The sequence below is a fragment of the Magallana gigas genome, chromosome 2 (assembly GCF_963853765.1).
Source record: "Magallana gigas chromosome 2, xbMagGiga1.1, whole genome shotgun sequence".
NCBI lineage: Eukaryota > Metazoa > Mollusca > Bivalvia > Ostreida > Ostreidae > Magallana > Magallana gigas.
In genome coordinates, this window is record NC_088854.1 from 2,486,116 (window position 1) to 2,504,964 (window position 18,849).

The 18,849-nt window shown below is 37.3% G+C and overlaps 1 protein-coding gene across 3 annotated transcripts; it reads right to left on the minus strand.

The window, feature by feature from the left end:
• Window positions 1-2,124: 2,124 nt before the first annotated feature.
• LOC105334910 (uncharacterized) lies at window positions 2,125-17,348 on the minus strand. Of its 3 annotated transcripts, none has more exons than XM_011438523.4 (3): window positions 16,974-17,348; window positions 7,725-8,591; window positions 2,125-7,175 (listed from the first exon to the last, which is right to left on the minus strand). In XM_011438523.4, the coding sequence occupies exons 2-3, from the start codon at window positions 8,427-8,429 to the stop codon at window positions 2,376-2,378; spliced, it is 5,505 nt and encodes a 1,834-aa protein (XP_011436825.3). In that variant the 5' UTR covers window positions 8,430-8,591; window positions 16,974-17,348; the 3' UTR covers window positions 2,125-2,375. The 3 variants fall into 3 exon arrangements, with proteins under 3 accessions (XP_011436825.3, XP_011436823.3, XP_011436824.3); XM_011438521.4 differs by lacking the exon at window positions 16,974-17,348 and adding an exon at window positions 14,580-14,735; XM_011438522.4 differs by lacking the exon at window positions 16,974-17,348 and adding an exon at window positions 10,398-10,580.
• Between the last annotated feature and the right edge of the window lie 1,501 nt (window positions 17,349-18,849).

An 18,849-nucleotide genomic window follows, 5' to 3' on the forward strand; every position in this document is an offset into this window, starting at 1 on the left:
TATGCTTTGTTACTTGGAAACTATCGTCTGTATTTCGTGATTTTTACGTATTAAATCAAACAGAGAATTCGTTAAATCAAACAGTTAATTGTTTACCTGCGCAAATTAAGCAAAATCTGATGTAGGGGTAGGTGCCTACTGAAATACAATTCATTCTATCGGTAATTCGGCATTATCTTTTGCGTAATGGCAGATTAATGCAATAGGTTTTGTTGAGATGCTCGGCATTTTCTCGAGTTTATTCAGTTTAAATAGAGTTTGATATCGCTGACGGAAATATGTAGGTATATATATACATGTAATATATATATGAATAATTTCGAAAAAATAAATTGTGTTCTTTATTTGTTATACATGTAGTGCATGTTTCTTGTGTTTAATTGTTTACAGTAAGCTTCGAATTATAAGCAAGATACAAAGATTTGCTCACAATTCTATGTTTGTACACATATCTTAAAAACTAAAGATTAAAAAAGTAAAAAATTTGTCAATATTTATTAAGAAAATTTTCAAAGTCTGTTCTTCCAGAAACCAACGTATTGTAAACTTAACCTTTTTAGCTCACCTGAGGGTGGGGCCACAAGGGGGGGTCGAAGTTTAACAAATGAATATATAGAGTAAATCTTTAAAAATCTTCTTCTCAGAAACTAATCAGCCAGGAAAGCTAAAACTTGTGTGAAAGCATCATCAGGTAATGTAGATTCAAATTTGTAAAAAATCATGACCCCCGGGGGTAGGGTGGGGCCACAATGGGAGATTGAAGTTTAACATAGGAATATATAGAGTAAATATTTAAAAATCTTCTTCTCAGAAACTAATCGGCCATGAAAGCTGAAACTTGTGTGGAAGCATCCTCAGGTAGTGTAGATTCAAAGTTGTGAAAATAATAACCCCTGGGGGTAGGGTGGGGCCACAATGGGGGTCGAATTTTAACATATGATTATATAGAGTAAATCTTAAAAAATCTTCTTCTCAGAAACTAATTAGCCAGGAAAGCTGAAACTTGTGTAGAAGCATCCTCAGGTAGTGTAAATTCAAATTTGTGAAAATCATAACCCTGGGGGTAGGTTTGGGCCACAATGGGAGGTCGATGTTTTACATAGGAATAAACAGAGTTAATCTTTAAAAATCTTCCTCTCAGAAACTAATCAGTCAGGAAAGCTGAAACTTGTGTGAAAGCATCCTCAGGTAGTGTAGATTCATAGTTGTGAAAATCATGATCCCCAGGGGTAGGGTGGGGCCACAATGGGGGTCAAAGTTTAACAAAGGAATATATAAGGTAAATCTTTAAAAATCTTCTCAGAAACTAATCAGCCAGATGATTCTTTATAATTGTTAAGACTTTGGCCCCAGGACAATTCTTTGGCCTCACGAGAAGGTTCAGAGGTTGATGTACGTTTATATCCCATATATAAACTATTGTTAAGGATCTTTTTGAGAACTGCAATACTCAACATATGATATGACTATAAAATCATCCTGTTAGAAAAGGGACTAATGATTATAAACATAAGAATATCCAGGGGAAAATGGATTTTATTTATACAGGATCTACATGTATTATTGTACATTGTCCAGATAGTTTGTATTATGACTCCATTAAGCTGATTTTACCATACCTTTTGTTCCTCAGGTGAGCGATATGGCCCATGGGCCTCTTGTTGTTTACATAGGTTCAATATACCAGTAAAAAATTTTAAAGCTGGTTTGTCTATCTTATTATTCATTTAAAGCATAAATAAACAGTTTCTAACGATTAACACGATTATTTTAGGTCTAAAACTGGAATTTTCACTTCAACGTTCGAAATGTAAACAAACGCTTTGTTTACATAGCGAAGAATTGTAAGCTCTGTAACTCGCTTATAACTCATCAAATGACACTCAACTTTTGGTTGCCCATTAAAATGCCTTACTAAAGCATTGTAAACATTAAAATCGAAAACATTATTTTTGACCAAAATCGTGACCACGCACCTTTAAATTAGTGGCAAATGACATCTAGTTTCATTCAGATATTGTTTACATCATAAATTAAATTTAAATTTGATCGATGTGTTCATTTTTTTTCCAAGTTGCATGAGTCATGTGTGTAACTAACCCCAAAATATTAAAGAAAGACAAATCATTGTTTAATTATTTATACATCACGACATGTTGGTTTGTTATCACATTGTGCTTTGTTATCACATTCAGTCTAACACAGTCCGTCATGATATACACCAAGCCTCAGTAAGCGGCATCTCTCCAAAGCTGTACTTATCCATTTATATGATTAAGTCTATATTACATGTACATGGCTAGCCTACTAGTATTTGTTTATGCGTGTTGATAAATACACATTATTCTACATAGAAAGCTATGGCTATTAAAAATCTATTTTAAGGTAACTTCGAGCTGAAAAATTGCTTGACCATTTGATATTCCAGCCAATTTACTTAGATCTGGTTCGGATGAAAATGTTTTACGAAATATTGTTTCCTGTTCAATTCCATCCACAGAGGCACATTTCCTCAGAGAGTTTTTCATTTTCGTTAGCTTTAACGGGTCAGACTCAAACATTGCAAGAAGTTCATGAAAACTGCGAGGTCGTTCCGCATCTGCCGTATTTTTATCACAGTTTTTCCTTCTGCATGCCATTAATTTGTCAAAATCAGTTTTATTGGTTTGTGTGTCTTCCCGCAGTTCATCGCGTGTGTTTGGTTGAGTTTCCTCACTCGTACCCTCGCTCTTAATGTCCGGACTGAATGCTCGCTGAGTACCCGGATGTAGAGGGGGTTTAGTTCCGTAACCGTCATCTGACGTCGTTGAAGCTAACGATGTTTCCTCGGTTTTGTCATCGCTTCCTTTTCTTTTCTTTCTCAGTTCAATGGACCGTTTCCTTGATCTCGTTTCATGACGTTGTTTTACTGATCTTGGAGTCTGGATCTTGTTAGAAACGGGTTTATCTTGACAGTCGGCCTCGAACAAACTCCGGAGATCCGGTGCACTGCGCGAATGGGACAAAGTCAACTTTCCTCGCTCGTCCTCACTTGAACTGAAAAATTCCAGCATCATCGCAATCCCCCTGGCGATTTGTCGTCGCTTTCGTGGTCCTCTGGCGTCTACAGAACTTTCACTGGAGATTGAATCTTCCCGTTCTAGTTTCTTTGTGAAAATCTCCCGCATGTTCGCTACCGATGTTGCCCAGTTTGTGTCGGATGTCTGGGTTTCCACGCTCTTTTGTATCATGTCCGCTGGCATTGATTTACGATGACTGAGGGCGATATTTTTCTTGAATCTCCTCTGTGCTTTATCGTTTTTCTTGATGCGAGAATCCTCACCTTCTGAACAATCTCTTGACGCTGACTCCCGTGATAAAGATGGCGACAGTTGAATTCGAATAGATGACGTTTTGGTCTCTGTTACAGGGACACAATTCGTTCCCTCGTCACGTGTTGTATTTACATGGTTTTCCGTTTGTATGATTTCCTCCTTTTTTACTGAAGCACGTGGTTGTGGCCGTTTCCTTGGCAATGGACTTGGTCGTCTAGGTTTTCCATTGATTCCAACCAGGACATTAAATGGACCCGAACAAGCAGTGAACACCTCGGACTTCAAAATATCTGTACAAGTGTTCCGTGGCGCTGGTGAATAATCATCCGGGTTCGTGAACTGTTTTCTCAGCTCTGTCGGGTCCACTGATTCGCTTGTCGACCTTGCGTTCGAAGCTCGAAATTCGCCAAGAAAATTCTCTAATGAAGCATTGATTTGCGCATTGTGATCTACTTCATCCACTCGTGTCTTTGGTGATTGTAATGCATCACTTGACACTTCTGCGAGGAGAGTCTGAAAAGATTTATTGATGTCTTCAAATTCACGCTGAGTTTCTTTTTCAACTTCGGCTATACATTCATCTCGATAAACATTAACATTGTAATCTGAGTCTGAAAAAGTTCTTTTAAATTCCGGACGAGAAGAGTTTGTATTAAATGATTTGGACCTACCGAGGGAAGTTGCTCCTTTGCTCCTCTCCTCATCAATATCCAATTGTTTGTAAATTCTGTTCAATTCAGACAAAGCTTCTTCCATCTTCTTCATTTTTCGAGAATGTTCCTCACGACTTTCGCTTTCGATATCCTGTTTCAATTTAATGTCCGGTTCAAATTTCTTCAGTGTAGAAACAACCATGTCGAGTTTGTTCTCATCACTCTCGATAATCTTCGTCCGTATTTGATGCAATCGTGTCTCCACGTCTTCTGCGAGTTTTCTAAGTTCTTCCATGGAGCGCAGGACTTGTCTCTCAACATCACACGTCCGTTCGGGTGGGGTGGGAGGCTCTTTTTGTTTACGGACTTCCTCCGTCTCCGACTGATACTCAGCAAGGCCGGTACTTAACAGCTTTTCCTTGAGTAAGTGAGGATCTAGCTGATAATTCCCATTGATAATATGCGGAAATTTTGTGAACTGAGGGTCAATGTAAGTTGCTTGATTTTGAATATACGTAGACTGCTCCATAGATGAAATGAGATCCTCGGTTTCGTACTGATCTTGCCAGCTAGGCTTATATCCGAATTGATTAGCCTTTCCTGATACTGTGGGGTTCAGGGTTTCGGCCTTGACAGTAGATTTAGTTGGGAAAAAGATCTGACCTGTACTTGATACCGTTGGTGATAAAATGGAGGAAGATCCAGTGTCATCAGTTCTCTTTCTTTGAACACTAGGACTCAGGGGCTTCTTTTGTAGGGATGATCTGATATCTTCGAGAACCTCATCTAAGGCATCTACGCTACTCTTTGTATCCACTGTCAATTTCAATGGTTGAATCGTCGGCGTTATATATGGTTTTGCCTTAACTATTGGCTTTGCCTGCTTCTGTGACGCAGATGGCACTAACGTGCTTTGCACAGCAGGGCTTTTCTCAAAACCGACGTAACTGTTTCTTTTTAATCTTGACGAGTCACTAAGTGGAAGAGGACTTGTGGATATAGGGGGTTCGTTTACTTCATTGACTAACAGTTCCATGTTTGTCATTTCTTCTATCTCCTTCCATATTGGATCCTCCGTGAATGGTATTGTCTGTAGAGTTCGGGCTTTCACACGTTCGATACTCACCAAACCTTTATCACTTGGCATATTCGGTGACCAGACATCGTCGACAACGGGAGGTTTTTCCGCTTTTAAAGTGTTGATTTTTCTTTCATAATTGTTTGACTGTGGTGATGTGGGACTATCAATCTGGTTTGACACTTTCAAGTATACGGTTTTTGATTCTTGAATTTGAGCTGGTCGAACAAATTGTTTTCGTTGACGCATTGGAGTCATGATAGCTGGAGTGGATGGGGTGTTAGTTACCTCTGTACTCTCGTTTCCACTGGCGTCAGAATCAAATTTCCGCCTAAGATCTCGAACAGTTTCAATTTTTATGTCCTGAAGTTCATTGATTTCATCCTCTAGTCTCGAAAGCCGCATGGGTCTCTTCTCCGCGTCCAAATTTGATAACGTTTGCGGAGGCCAACCCTGCCGGCAAATTACGTATGGGCTTAGAACAGATTCATCGACACACGCGCTTCTCATGTCCGTCTGTTGTATGTTATCCCCTTTTATGTCTGTCATCAAGGGGTTTTGAACCCATTTGTAACCACATTCGTCTATTGGATCACTATTTTGTTGTGATCTTGAGTCCTGAACTACACGAAATATCCTATGTGTATTTGTTTCAGAAGACTTGACTTTCGGTTCGAAATACGAAGTGGGTGTCTCTACAGATCCTAGTGTTTTCATTCGTTCAACAGGCTGTGGGGGCGCCTTTGTTACAGTCACGGATGTTGATGATACTGCAATTGTCTGTGGCACCGGAACTGGGGTTTCGGGCTCTACAGCCCAAGTGTTCTCAGAAATAGATGACAGAGGTTTGTCACCTTCGATAACTACCGGTTTTTTCATATACTTCTCCCATTTTTTGATTCTCTCGGAAACTTCGATGTCGTAATCCACATCGGAAAACATTCCACTCTCCATAGCAGGGACTGATATACTTTTTGTAACAGATTCCTTAGAGATGACATCATCATCTTTACTCCGATACACCGTTGTTTCTGTTTTCTGATACTCTTTGAAGCACGGATGTATAAAGTTTGAAGGGAGTTGATAGGAAAATCCTTTATCTTGAGTGTTAAGCTGATTTTCTGATCTTGAGATATCTTCGATCTCACCAAAATCTAGACCACGTCTTTGCAAGTAGGGGCTGGCTGTTGCTGATTGGAATTTCCTCTCATATTTTGGAACGGTATTTTGAAACACCGCACCGTTTTGATATTGGGGCTGATAGTTTGTAACATGAACAGGCTTTCTGGGCACCTGGGGAGAGTACCTATGCGGTTTGGCGCCTTCATCATGATTGTTCCGCGGGTCAATTTTGGTTTGGTAAAATCTTGCACTTTGTGTCATCGATGGAATTTGCAAACGGAGTTTTACCTCACTCTGAAAAGAATCACTTGGTCTACCGTAACCATCTAAAGACGCGGACCGCCTCTTCTCTTTGTTGACATCACGGTGTTCCACGGTAACTGGAAACTTTGAAGGCCGGGTAGTATGAAGTTTCTTTAGTTTTCCATTTTCAAATTCACTTTCCAAATATTGTATATTAGATTCCACCAAATCATCTAATGAATCCTCATCGCTGTATGATTTTCTCTTACTTTCCATTCTGTCAATGGCTTTTTTTATTGGAACAGGTTGATTTGACTGGACTTCCTGAAAGTTTATCACTTTCTCCTCACTTTTGTCGTGCTTATTTCTGACATTTATTGCAGGATTTCTTTGACTCTCTGCTGTGTATCGTACATATCCACCAGAAGGCAATTCCCGTATTCTATTTACAGAATCACCCGATCTAGATTCCTGGTCCCGGCTTGTCTCCTGCTTAGTTCCGGATACGTTCTGGATCTTCAGAAAGTCACTCTCCTGTTTTGGTATTTTCCTATAGCTTCCTTGCACAATGGGTCTCTTTTCCTGGCCCACGGTCCTTTCTCGCCGCTGTCCCCCGTCGCTGCTGGTCTGACCTGGTGATTTCGACGCACGAATACCTGGACCTATTTGTCGCAGTGTAATTTGCTCCGACGAGGAAGATCCATTCTCCACTTGTTCAGTGTTATCGTGAAAAGTCCGCTTAACTTCAAATGTTGATGATGACACCTGTAAATAGACACGTTCTTTTTTCTGATGAAAAGTTTCTACATGTTAAACAAATCAAAAACTAGTAGGTGTAAGCTTACACGATATCTAGAACTACGATTAGTCAATTTAGAAAACTAATTCTTGCTAAAATAAACTATTTCTACCTTTTTGTCTAATGCTAGTTCTCAGTAGAGTTAATATAAACTCGTCTAATGTTAATACACATTGAATTTACCTTTCTGCTGAATAGTTTAGAAAACAGATACATAGCAAACCCTGCTTATGAAAATAAAGCCTAACATCTCCCTTTTCCAGCCGCATAATAAGGCATCCCTGCGATATTTTACCTAGGAGCCAACTTTACTTATCTTGAAGTTAGGAATAAACACGATAAGTAAAAATTTACAGAGTGAATAAGACACAGCGCAAAATATTTTCATCTGCATACGTGAAAAATAAGGCATCAAACTCCTTATCTTCAATCAGGTTTAAGTATCCAGGGTAAACAGACGTTCTTATCATTTAAAAATAAGAACCTATAATTTATCATCTTCACATTTCTCCTACCTGCGGAGCTTTTGAAGATTTGTTCCAATCTTCCAAAGTGTCGGGCAACTGAGTGGATAGCTTGGAACCTTGGAGGGCTCGTTGTCTTAATTTGGTTATCCCTGCTTCCGGAGAGTTCACCTCGTCATCTGATGTCACTGTATAATCAATCCTTTGATTGCGCCTTTCTTCCAGTTTCTGAAACTTATTCTTTGGATTTCCATTTTTGTCGCGGTATTCTGAATCACGAAATACTCCCGCTCGTGTAGCCTGGCGATTCTTCATATTTTGATTCTCCAACCTGTTATATTCATTTTCATTTATACTGTAAACACCATTGTCAGACGTTCCAGTTGGTTGTCTTTTTTCATACTTTTTAGTTTTCTTGATGTTTAATGGGTTTTTCACCCACTTTGTCTTGTTGTTAGCATCCGAGTCGGATGCGCTAGAGCTGTAATTGGGGAAGCCCCCCTCGTCCGACTGTGGTTCGTTGTACAATGAATGTCGCATACCATGTTTTAACTCTTGTTGTCTCTGATAATATCGCGAGGCCTTGCTCTTCTTCTCTTGAGCTGCAAGGAACCGTTTTTCGTCCATTGAATTTCTCATTTTATTTTTCCCTGGAGGCCCCGCGCTTCTTGAGCGTCGCTTTACTTCCGCTGAGCGCGAGTCGTAACTTGTCGTCTGCTTATTGTTTGAAGCCCTCTGCGTTCTTCTATCCGCCATTTCCCAATCTACAGAAGAGTTCCTGTCTGCCTCTGTATCTAATGCATTTCTGACGTTCAGAGGCAGAGAGTGGGTGTGTCGAGGGGGGAGGGGTGGCTGTTGTTCAATGTGAGATTTCCCCGATTGCTTCCCTCCGATGTTCCTGAGTTTCTCATCGGCACTCTACAAAATTATATAAAAAACACTTTTAAAGATTTATCTCAATATAACAGAGTCTAATGGATATAACGTAAATTTTGCACTTGGCATTCAGAAAAACAAATTTTTAATACATTGATAACATTATCGAACATGAATATGATGTATCAAAAGAAGGCACATTAAAAAACATGATAGTGTTTTATGTTTCAAAGCTAGTCTTATTTTTAATGTTTGTGATTACGCTATGCAGCTTTGCTTTATACCAATAGATTCAACATTCAAAACAAACCGTTTCAGAAATACCTGTGTTTTCAGGGAAGGCGGAAACGGGCAAAACGTCATACAGTGACGTTTGTTTGGTTTTCAAAATTATTTTTAAAAGAAACTTGATTTTTTTTCTCGATAAAAAAAGAAGACCTTTTATTATAATGCCCTTGTTTTTGAGGTTTTCGTATTTGTTTTCATGTCTGAAGTGCAGAGTTCATTACCACACAGTGCTGTTATTACGGATATTGTTATAATAGGAGAAAGAAAACAACAACAAAATTGTCTTCCACGTAATGCCCTGCCTCGCCCCCCCCCCCCCCCCTTTCTCAAATGACCAAACTGTCTATTACAAATTAACAATTTTTAATTGTCAATGAATCCATGACTAGACTCACTGACAATTAAAAATTGTTAATTAGTAAAGGACAAAACGGTGAAATCGGTCACAAGAGTCAGCTTGCACATAAACTCCTCTTGAATGTTGAAAACATGGAGTTATAACAAGACATCGACGATTTCTGATTTAACATGCTTTCCTTTTTTATTACTTATGAAAAAATTATTCTTTGAAATGTGTTTTTACTCTATTGATGACTCAAACAGAAACCATACAATATTAAAAATAACTTTTTAGTTCAGGCTTTTGGTTTAGTTTCTTTTCACCGGTATTTTGAATCAGAGGGCCATTATGATGAGAACATGTCTTTGGACAGCTGCTCAGTGAGTCACTGTGTAAGAACGAATCAGACATCTGTGGCGTTCACTGGAACTGATGAGTTATATCATACAGTTATATGTAATATCAGGCCGTGCTACGTGCTATCGTAGTTGAGATGTTGTTACCTTACCAAAACCGCTCCGCTTTGATTGACAATGTGCGAAGACTATTTAATCTCCCCAGACACACCAGTTGCACGTGTAGACAAATGATCATTGGAGATTTTGAGATTTTCAGATATTTCTGATTGTAGTTATTGGCAAAACTGAGCTATAAAACATGGGCGAATAATTTATTTAGAAATTTTTGAGTTCCTCAAAACACCACATAATATAAAGAGGAACACAGCATAGATAAATACAAAAACGATGCATTACTTTTGCCAGGAAATAAAACTCGTAAAAATATGGCTGACTTTATAGAATATGTCTGACTTTCATCTATAAATAACTGAAAGATCGGGTTTGGTGGCAATGCAGGTTTCTTCTCTGTGATTTATATCAACAGTATGTCAATTGCATCTGTTCAGGAGGAAAAATATTTTATTCCGTATTCTGTATACGATTGCAAAGGGTGTTCTTTAATATACTTCACTTACTAATCCATATTTGCAACAAACTCTAAGAGTCATTCAATGTTTGAATTTAAAATTAACAATATATCGATGTTTTGTTTACATACTTTCCTCTGAAACTTAGTGTGTACTTCCTAACCTTGGCGTTAATTTTGTTACAGTAACTCCTTAAATCTCTTAAACAATTTTCATATAGAATAACTATACTATATTGAAATACAAGACCCTATCACTAAGTTAACAGCGATTAACACCTGAGGGTACTTACATCACGTGACAGTCCGATCACAACTGAATCCTGACCTTTCTGGTTCCTGTTCTGACAAAATACTGAACTAAAACTCCAAAGTAAGAACTTAAATCTATCTTATCCTAATTACTTATCGAGAACAGAATCACTACTTTCCTCAGACGTTGAAAGATATCGAGGTACTGACTCATTTTCAAAAGAAGCAAAAGCAGTAAACCGTGTGGAGCCCGATAGCAAACGCTTACTGTCTATAAATAGACAACGGAGGGCTTTCAACAACAACATTTTTACAAAATAACTATGAAATTCTTGAACAAGACCAGAGAACTTGGAACCGTCGGTGATGATGCATGACATGGAAATCGTCTCCAGCGTCCTCTATACCTTAGCCTCCAGCGTCCTCCATACCGTAATCGTCATCTCATACTTAGCATTTTCAGCTAATCCAGTGTATTTTTTTTCTAGATTTCCTCATACAATATTGTTTGATATTTTCATTACTAGCTTGTGAAACATGTTTCGTATGCAGAAATCGTTATTCTTGTCAATCGAACAAAATTAAGCGATGGTAAAAAAGAAAAAAAGTTAATTTTTTAAAACTGATTTTGTAAGAGCGCATCAACTCCATGATTAGTGTTGTGGATTTGGTAGGTAATATTGGCAATGACCCACATCAAACATTCCTTTCTTTGTTGATTTAATTACTAAGCTTCCTTGATTTTTCACACAAATTGGTAATCCTTATTCTTGCTGTGCATTATAAGTGAAAATATACGATCATCAATGCATGTTCCATATAGAAATCAATGTCTTCTTGTTTGTGAGTTACAATCTATGTCAATACATGCATTGCGAGATACAAGGCAATTAGGATGTTCAACTGAGGTAGTCTGAAAGAGGCACGCGAGTTCAGAATCCTAATTGCTTCATGCGGATTTATCCGTGCATGTTCTTGGCATGTTAACAGACGGATTTTACAAACTGTATTCCAGAGATACTACAGAGAGTTCCTCCCTAAATGTTGTATATCATGCATTCCTTGACATTGTTATGTGATGGTGAGGAAAGCTTTCATACGTCTTTTGACAAATCTACATATACATGTTCAATTATAAAAAGAACAATTAACTGAATAAATTATAGCTTTAAAATTCGAATATATTTACAGATTTCAAGCAGACTATGGCAATATAGTGGGATAAAAAAATGTAGATTGGAGTCCGAGCAACTAGTGTTTTATACAAGATTTGAAAATTGATTTTCAATACATTATAGGATACATGACATTTGTCCATAACCTCACTGAGCCATGTCTAGTTGATGTTTCTTTCTTTAATCATGAAAATAAAAACAAACTCTTTATCTGTAACAGTTTATCTTCCTGAAAATGTAGTTTTCCCTCTATTTTGGTATACATGTATTTATATGGTACACAATGAATGATTCTGTACATATTCATTCCTAAAGAATCTATTGAGATATGTCATTCATTGCAAACTTAGAGACAAAGATGATCTCATGATCTCTCTCTCTCTCTCTCTCTCTCTCTCTCTCTCTCTCTCTCTCTCTCTCTCTCTCTCTCTCTCTCTCTCTGTAGGTATAAGACATCGTATCTTTCATTAATTTTAGCCACGTATTTTCCCAGAGTTTGCTTTGTTTAATCTAACCGTTAAAAGGGTACTGAGTTATAGTTCATATGTTATAATATATTTATATATTCTAGATGGTTTACTCGTTCGCCTTTTAATGACCGATTAAGGGTCTTATGATGCTTGTTCTATGTTACATTATTAGAATAACTCGGCTGAGCGAGGTCAATATTGTCATGTGCTGGGAGCCGAAATTGCTCATAGCCTTAATTATTTGGCAAGTCATCAGCACTGCTCATAAAGGTTGTCCTAACTTATCGAAGAACGATTTCTGTGTACAAGTTAATCGATGTACACTTGAAGAATTGTGCTAAAAAATCTGTTAGTGTTAAATAGCAGCAATTTGGAACTCGTGATTTAATGTTTAAGACATTCACCAATTGCAGTAGGTAGTGTTGTAGCTTTGATTGGCTCCATCACTGACACTATATACTTCCATTCCTACAGTAACTGATGTTAGAGAAGCCCCCGTGCAAAGACAAGATCTACCTGGGGCCCAGCAGGGTTAATATATAGTTGCTTTAGGGATGGAAAGACGAAAACGAGGGGATGTTAAGCAACAAATGTTGTATGCACCTGACTCAGGTGTAGTTATTACATTATGTACGCGATGTTTCAAAATTATCCTCTCAGACATAGTAAGGCTTCTACTAATACATTTTGGTTAATAGCCTCACTCCAGGGTCAGCAGTGGCATACAGCTCGAGCTCCCTCCTACCACGTGGAAGAGTATTAAAAACGTTGGCTGTGGTGTGCGATCGTGCAACCCTTATTGCTGCAAACAAAATCGGTACAAGATGGACGAAATGAAATGACAATGTCTTTAGAATTGTCACTGGGATCCCTGATTTCATTTCATAAGTAAGAAGAATATCGACATTTACAACAGATATATACAATATTATTGAAATTAGACTTTTCAATCCGCTTCTCTACGATATGTTATACAAGCAGTGATCGTACGTGAGCATATCTTTATACAAGCAGTGATCGTACGTGAGCAGATCTATATAAGATCTCAGTTTAATTAGATTGTAGATATATATACATGTAATACTCAACAATTGTTTTACGGTAACAAAAATGAAAGAGGCATTTGTCATATTCCAAAATCAACCTTTTCTCCAATTTAAAGTTTATACAAGAGGTTTACTGCATGCCATTTGTACAGATCTTTTTTTAATAAATGAAACCAATATGCATCGTTGTCACGGAATGTTGACGATGTAAGTTTATTTATAAGGTAACTTTGTTGTTCAGCGTAGAAGCTCTCCATGATATATATATATGTAGACTGACGGTTACCTTAGACACGTGTAAACAAAACACACGGTTAGTTAGAACAAGCACACGGTAATTAGATTAAGACGTCTGTGCGGTGTAACTTTATCAGTTACCGCCGGGGGTGTTTGAATTATTCGCAGTAAATATGCAGGCATAAAATTGCAACTTTTTGCCTTTGTAAACTCAACCATTGGAGTATTATATCCTCTGTTCAGAAAGCATGCTTAGAACAACATGTCTACGAAATTTTCAAGCTTTATTTAACCTAGAGTTGTGCCATGGCTAGATGAAAAAATAGATTAGGAGGAAACAGCTGATAAATGAAGTCATCGTAGCGGGGCAGAAAAAGTAGGAGATGTTCTGATGGTACTGACTGTCGGTGTTAACACGGTACATAAACGGCATGACAGCGCTGCTTTGGGTTACTTGTCATAGTTGTATTTTAGATTATATGAAAAACGTTATGAGCAAAAACTGGAATGAAATGTATACTTGTGACTCCTCAGAATCTTATCAATATCACACCTGTGCTTCCATTGAGATCGAGGTCAAGACTCAGCCTGAAGATGCAACCAATTTTCGATGAAAGACGAGCATGGCATCACAGTGAAGATAAGAAATGGCAAATGTGAATAAACAGTAAGGAGACCTCTGCTGTAGAAGCCAAAATGATAACTGAAATCGTCTATAACTTGAGGAAACGGTTCAAGCTATTTCCTGTGTAGCTTTGTAACCATTATCTAATTAGCAGGAACTAAAGAAGTATTTTATCCGAGCTTATATAACTGTTTCACTGCCAACATCTACATAGATATCGGTCGTACCTAATTGTACAAAAGGAACTCTTAATCAAAACTTGTTAATTTTTATTTTGATGTAAACATAGTAAACTTTTCATCATATACACTCCTCTTCTCATTGCAAATTCCTGAGATAATTATCGCTTTCTTCAAGACAAACATGAAAACTAAGACGATAAAGGCAATGTATCTGAACTGTCAAAATGAAGTTAGCTTCATTCTTTGAGGAAAACATGGATGCTAATGAAGAGCATGTTGGTTTACATGTCCGATTCTTTGATAGAGATTCAGGGAGATTTGTCTGATCTCCGAACATCTAAACCCATGTGAAACTGTAGCAACAAACTTCTCTTATCTGAACACATGTTATGTAACGTTCTGTGCCAAATCCAAAAGACCTGTAGAGATTCTCCAGAATAAAAACCTTCCAGGTACGACAAAAAGCAGACATACACACGAGTACTAACCTTGAGTAGATTTAGGGCGAGTTTTTTCATCATGGCTCCGGTCAGAAGAACGCAGAAAACACTAGTGATGATGGAACAGAGAGAAGGCTGACTACCACATAGCTCACACTCATAACTACATCCCAAACAGATTTTTATTCATGTATTTTTTCTCATATCTTCTATCTCAGTAAGTAACTTCCGTCGTCAGAAGATTCCATTACAAGCTGTAGGGGGTACTAGAATCAGTTCGATTTTTTCTCACTGATGATTTTCATTTTTGGAAAATGATGTCTGTATTTCTGATATTTCAATTACGTTTAATGATGTTTCAAAGTAATAAGTTATCTCATTTACGTTTTTGTCCTGTGACTTGCAATCCCCTCTAAGGCTATACCTCCCCGTTGTATTGATGGCAGTTTCCGCCCTAATCACTAGAGGTACCTCGCACTAATCCCTTGAGATTCCAGATGCGATATACCTGTGAGGGGGTTCATTATGGGAGGAAGGCCAAGCATAGCTTTTATATTTGTAAACAAACAAAACCAACAAGCAAGAAAAACATATATTCTTGTGTCATTAATGTTTTCAATATGGCGGCCAATGTATGGCCATCATTAGTCAATTTGCTGCCGTTTTAAAAAAAAACCGCAATTCACGGGTTATTTCTTCAAGATTACCTCTAGAAATCGCGCTTTTTGCTCTTAAACATATGGCAAAAAATTAATACCCAATATTTGTTATCGTTATTTCACCATGCCAACTGCTACTCAACTTTTATATTTGAAAATAAATTGTAATTGATGTTATGCCCACATTTTTTAACGTTATTTGGGAAAAAAAACCAGCTCTGACCGTGTCCCCTCTTATATCAAATCAATATTTTCAAGTTAGCATGAACTTCCATTGTATAAGTTAAAAACATCAACATTACTTTATTTTATTCTGATTTGTTTATTAACCTTTCAACCTGCAAAATACATGCATATCGTCAGAAATTACAAATGTTTGCAATCAAATGTTTTCAATCTGGTTTAAATTCGATACAAAATAATTAATATTTATTTACTGACTGTTTTATTGAAAGCAGTTTTGAAAGAAACGCAAAATTAGAAGTAGATCGATATATCTTTTATTTGAAAACATTTATGAAAGCATGTGCTCGTTTTCTTGTGAGTAGCGGCCTGAAAAAGAGCCTGGATTCTATGAATATCAAATGCATTTCAAAGTAACACATATTTTAGGTGTGTGGCTACTTTGCGTCCCTAGCTTATCTTACGTGTGGAAAAAAATACTATCGACAAAATTGAGTAATTCCAATTTGGAGGGAAAAAATTAATTTTGGCCCAACATACAATGATACACATTCACAGTGATTAGTTATAAATATTTCATTCTTTGATAATAACGACTTCCTGTAGTTCGGTATCAGCCGATTGAAGAATGTCAGACTACCCAAATCCCCTTTACCCCTAATCATATTCAAAACCCACCTACCTCATATAATAAATCATCATTCCAATTGCAATATAAAAAAAAATCAGTCTAGGTGAGTTAGATGACTACATCATTTCATGATTACAACTAGAGTTGTCTTTCCTGGTGTCGCTATTTGTAGCAATGTTTTAAATTTACTGGGTGGGTGTAAATACACAAAATTTACAACATAACAAATGCATAAACCTGTTAAATCCTTTACTCTGGAGAGTTGGTATACCTGATTGATAATTTAATCACTGGTAATGCAGAATAGTTCATATAACAAGGTACAACCCGGCGTAAAGTTCTGAATTCAATTCAATAGTTCATGAGAAATTGATTATAAAATAATTTTACAAAAACCACGCATATTTACAAGCGTTTGGCTGATTTCCTGGCTGCTTGTGTTGTATTCTGTGTATACATTCTCCTACAGATCCCACCTTCCCCCCGTGCGTTGCGCCATATGTATGGCTCGGCGTGCTTATCAAGTCAACACAGACAGATATTTCCCAGTGTTTCTCCAGACCATATGCTGTCTGATCTCCCAAGGAAATATCTGATTATAAACCGTATTCAATAGAGGAGAACACAGCCTCTTTGAAAATGTTACCCCACCCTTAATCTTATATAATCCCTAAATATTCTTTTTATAAATGAATGATGGTATATTATATGGCTGATTATCAAACTCGCCAACTATTTTCATATTTAGTATCATTTTAAGTTAATAATATGTTGTCTGAAATTATTTTACTACTCTTAAGTTAATTAGATAATGCACATGTATGTTTTACGTAACATTAAAGTATTTTTACTATTTTCTTTGGTATACCAAGATTTGGTCTATGACGAGTAAGTAACTGAATGCTTCAAACTTGTAAAATAATAACATGAACTTTAAAATACCCATGACATTTGAAATTAATGACCTACCGCTTTATAAATGCCTCCTCCCCAATCTATACCGATGCTTGACCGGCGGACACCCTCCCTCAGACAGCCAATAATCCGCTGAAAGCGTGTATCCCAAATTCACTTTGGCTGTAAGATTTCAACACCGATCAAATCTTCCAATCTTTAAACTAGTTTTTTGCCTATCTCTGCCTCCAAGAAATATGTTGGATGGATGAGTCAGCCCTACAGACCCAAACAAAGAGCCATCCTAGGGGGAGCTTCACGTGTCAGTTTTCCCTTTCCTATCGGTACCTATCAAGACGTATTGGCCGACAACGTAGGGGGACGTACGCCGATATGGTACCTCTCAGTCTCAGTTTACAGTGACCTGACGTTAATCGACGTGCAAAAACTTATAGAAGGCGCAGTGAAACAATCAGAAACAATGTATTAAGACGTGAACAATATGGCCGAAGAAACCGGGATCTGGAAGATCCTTATGAATGTCAGCTTCCATCTATGAATAAAATCGGCTCTTCATTTCATTCAATGTGATGTTTGTCAATTACTGATAAAGCAGGATATTTTAAGATCTGACATGAAGAAGACTATGATTTTTACAAGGCAGTTACATTTAGATGTGGTAGAAAGAGATCCTTGTTAGAAATAAGCCTTGAGAAGTGCAAAATCTGTACTTTATGTTTATCATTGCTCTGCACTCGCAAAGCAAAACCATTCATTCCATTTATAAATATCAATAAGAACTAAAACATCAGGCCGGGTGATTCATGTATCAAGCGAACTATCAGAGCTTAAATCGAGATCTCAACTTCAGAGCACTCACGAAGAGAAACAATGATTCCGTATCTTGAAGAAATTTCCAATGCCTAAACTTTGAGTTCAGTCTTATTGTCTGACAATATCATACTTATAGTGAATATTTTACCAAGTGTTTAGTAACCCACATCCCCATAAAATATTTAACTAATTTGAATAATTAAAGTAAGATAAACCTATTCAAACTTTAAACCTGTTCGTTATTATGTACATACTGTTTCTGATATTGTAAGATAAATTATGAAGATATATAAACAGGCACTTGTTTCTGTAATAAAAGTCCATCCTATAGTACAATAACGTGTTGCTATTACACTACAGGGTGAACTTTTATTTTGTAATAGGTTCACCATACAGTACATGTAAAATAATGTACATTACACTATATGGTAGACTTTACTACTGAAACAAGAGTCCGTGCGTACGTACTGTAACTCTTTACACATTTGATGATGTCATGGTTGATTAAATTAACTACAATATAGCTTACAATATCAAGCTGTCTGTGTTATGTAATTATAGTTTAGAAAGATAGGCGTTGCTGTAATTTTGACATAAATTCGAATTGACTTTACCTTAAATCTAATGAAACCTTTTATTTGACGCAGAACCCGTCTTCGTGATGCGGCCAATTTTCGAAACCTTCATTGTTTAAAAATATGTAAGCTTTGATTTTCGATATCACTCAGCCAAAATTGAACCGAGTGACCCATTACCCACAGTACGTGACCACTTTGTAGGTCAGGAGGTAAGCAGATAATTCGTCACGTCTGAGTTCTCCCCCCGACACAGAGAATAGACCGCGGGCCTGTCTCTACCAATCAAACGCCGGCCGCTATCGGAGAAAACAGATCCAGTGTTTGATGTATCATCCATCCCTATCTAACGTACTCCTCAAATGGGGGCTTTGTCCCACATACATGAAAACTTTCTGTACTTCATGTCTTCTTACACTTTGTGGGAATCTATATTGTTGTGGTGCATATGACCAATGACGTCATTTGAACACTATTCACACTTTAATTTAATTTGCAAAGACTTGCAACATATATGCACCATGTTTACATTTGGCAGTATA

Bases quoted from the DNA above. Each gene is read 5' to 3' on its own strand.
- LOC105334910 (XM_011438521.4), bottom strand. From the start codon at position 14,612: ATGATGAAAAAACTCGCCCTAAATCTACTCAAG. The intron at 8,592-14,579 runs GTTAGTACTCGT...ATAATTTTGTAG, and splicing joins TCGCCCTAAATCTACTCAAG to AGTGCCGATGAGAAACTCAG. The intron at 7,176-7,724 runs GTAGGAGAAATG...GTCTATTTACAG, and splicing joins AATCTTCAAAAGCTCCGCAG to GTGTCATCATCAACATTTGA.